Source organism: Aptenodytes forsteri, unplaced genomic scaffold, assembly GCF_000699145.1.
Source record: "Aptenodytes forsteri isolate BGI_AS27 unplaced genomic scaffold, ASM69914v1 Scaffold15, whole genome shotgun sequence".
Lineage (NCBI taxonomy): Eukaryota > Metazoa > Chordata > Aves > Sphenisciformes > Spheniscidae > Aptenodytes > Aptenodytes forsteri.
The window spans coordinates 21,011,684-21,014,787 of record NW_008795129.1 but is presented as its reverse complement, the minus strand read 5'-3'; the positions used below and the strand labels follow the sequence as shown (position 1 = coordinate 21,014,787).

The following is a 3,104-nucleotide window of genomic DNA, read 5'->3' as shown; positions in this document are numbered from 1 at the left end:
TTCACCTCTACAATATTTCATTCCCCTCCTGTCAGGAAGCTGAAACCATTATAGATTTAGTTTATAGCTGATACAGAGAGAGAAAATGACTCAAAATTCTCATCTATTACTGTCTCTCTAAAATCTTGAATCTTCCATAAGATCTGCAATGCCATCATCTGACACGGGAGAGTGGCTGAAGCTCTACCTGAGCACCACCAATACAAGGAAAAGGAATTTCTGCGCCACATTGATCTGAAGGAAAAAGAGTAACAACTTCTTGGTGATATTATGGCACACTTACACAGCTTCACTACATGTCTACTAACGACCAGGAAAACTGGAGGCTTTTGAAATGATGTGGGCTTGTATCTTAACATACTTTACTCCTGATAAAGGCACCAAAGCCCCATTTCCCTTCCTTGACTTTTCTCTGTCAGCTGCTTTATGCAAATCCTGACACTGTTCTGTCTCTCTCCCTCATGACCTCAGGCTGTTTTAGTATGTAATTCCCGGGACTTTCTCACTCAGAGCTTTGTCACTACTAACCTGCATCTTTTTGCCCTTCTGCATTGGCCATATAGAACATATACGTGGTAGTCTAATGAATTTTGACTATTAAGACTTCCACTGGAACAGTGCTTCCTTGTACCCTGGGATAACTGCACTACTAGCTAACAGGGTTTTACACACACCAGGCTAATCTTCAGATGTTCCTGATGACCCAAAGGTGTAAAATCATGGGTCTACTCTAGCCGACATTGTAAAGAGCATGGTGAACATCTGTTCTGTTTTACAGAACACATTGGGTTATGGTGATCCTGTCTGCACTTGGGGGGACAAAGGTTTTCCAATTCCTGTTGAAGGGAAGTAGCGATATTTTTGATCTGGTGTTCTTAATAATAAGATAGTGGCATACTTGAGAAGAGCATGATTCTGATGCCTGAGGTACTGCTACTGATCCTGACCGATCCTGTTTATACTAGTGGGAGCAACGTTTTCGTCAATGGTTAAAGGATCCTGGACAAAGAATGATGGAACCAAAAGTGGGAGGTATTATTTCATAACTGACATTTTATTCAATTAATTTGAGGACCTAATTGAGGGGACGAGTCATGGTGTGTTTGGCATGACACATGGAAGAACTCTAAGTGCAGACACAACCTACAGGTTCTGCTACTGCTCAAAAGCAGCTCAGATCCCACTCTGAACCTCCACAGCTCAGCTCTAGAAAGCTGACATGAATCTCATGGTCAGCACAAACCAGACTATTGAATTTCTCTCTTGCTACCTGTCTAATATGAGCAACTGTGGAAAGGCCTTGGACTTTTGACTGCAGCATGGAGAACATTTAGAGTTTTGATCTCATTTCAGCAGGTGCAGGTTTCAAGTCCTTGAAAAACAAATGGTCATTTGCTTTCCTGGTCACCCCTCACTCAGTTTTGTTCTTGCTGTCATTAGAAATGGCACAAAAACTAGTGAAGGGGAAGGGCTTAAAATAGGGTTCCCTTTCTAACCAAAAAGTTTCTGATGAGCTAACAACGTAAGTAAGTGCAAATCTCAGCTGTGCTGGTCCCATGACATCACAAACCTTAGGCATAGCAAGTAGCATTCTTGAATGCATCAAAATCTTATCTTTTAGCATTTAATGCGAGACATTACAAACCAATGAAGAGGAGAAATGTATGCAGTGTTGCTGTAAACCAAATATACAGACGTAAAATAATTAAGAATAAACTGTTCCATAAAAATGCATGTCAATAAAACCCAGTCTGATAAAGTGATTTATGAATAATTTTCTAGAATTACTAAAAAGAATGATTTCTCGTTTGAGGCTCTGGAAGTCTTGAGTCACATTTTTTTTCTTTTAAAAAATGTCTTAAAACACATGGCTTTACAGCTGCTGCTTGGAAAATATACACCTCCAAAGTCTGACTTTCATTTAAATACAAATGTACAAAATGTAAACTGAGACAATAGAGAAATTTACAAAACTTTTCTTTAAAAATAATAAAGACAAAATTCAGTTCTAGTATGATGCTATTTAAATACGTGCAAGTAGTCATGTTCATTGAATTTCTATTGCAATGTTCTAAATAGACAAATTTGATTCACACAGTCTTGAGTGCCACCTCCAAAAACAGACCTGAGTGGAAAATTCTTCTTAAAATGCGAGGCTCCACTGGAAGGAATGGATAGAAAATCTCCATTTTTGGGAGATCCTTTATTTTTCACTCAACGGTGGAGGCTCTCTCATCCATAGAAGCTCCATAGATTATAGTGGAAGGATGCAACATGTTGTTTCATAAAACTGAGTTGGAACTAGCTGCTTCCAGTGGAGTTTGAACTTACGTGATTTGAATTTATGTGGTGATTTAAACTGGCCTTTGAATTTGGAGAACTCTTTGAATTGTTCTGATGCTGTAGAAAGAGGAAGACAATGACAATTAGATTCCCAAAATATGCCATGCTTTTTTTTAGGCTGACATTGTTCATTTTATGGTGATAATGTACTGACTGGACTATAAGATTTCTGTTTGAAGATCTTTGGATGTAAAATATTCTTCACTTTCTTACCTGTATTCTCTCTAGGTCAGGAGGACCATGGCAGTTCTTGAGGAATGCAGCAAAGAAGACTCACTTGAGCTCCAGGAGTCAAATCAATTCACTGCAAAATGCCAGTATCTGCTAAATCTGACTAATACAGAGGATACCTGCTAATGCTCAGGCATGGTTTTAACCCTACAGAAATAGATCGGTCTAAGAACGTTATTTAGATTTGCAAATGGTGCCATGGTGCCTCATGAAAGCTGTACAGTGTGTATTCTCTGGTCTGCTCTCTTCTCCAGTGTCTTGGTTTCCTGACACGACTACCTCACTCAACATTTGCATTTTCTTTTTTTTTTAACACATAAATGAAGGGTTTTCACAAGGAACTTATCAAAACCATATAACCATTTCAAAAGGCATTTCAGCATACCACTGAAAAATAGTTTGGGTAAGAAGTTTTCAACCACTGGAAACAAAGCTGATGAAAAACGCTGGAACTTCTGGTGGTAAAAACCCCATAATCCGATTCTCTCTCTTGTTCGCTCACTCCCCCTCCCCGCAGTGGGATAGGAGAG

General features: G+C 39.1%; 1 protein-coding gene across 1 annotated transcript in view; it reads right to left on the bottom strand.

Moving 5' to 3' along the window:
* Positions 1 to 2,235: 2,235 nt before the first annotated feature.
* The window catches only part of GRK5 (G protein-coupled receptor kinase 5), a gene marked incomplete at its 5' end in the record, with an annotated part of 98,347 nt that continues 97,478 nt past the window's right edge, over positions 2,236 to 3,104 (bottom strand). The window contains one exon of the mRNA XM_009277915.2: positions 2,236 to 2,400. Within this exon, the coding sequence (XP_009276190.1) occupies positions 2,302 to 2,400 (99 nt within the window). The remainder of the gene's footprint in view (positions 2,401 to 3,104) is intronic.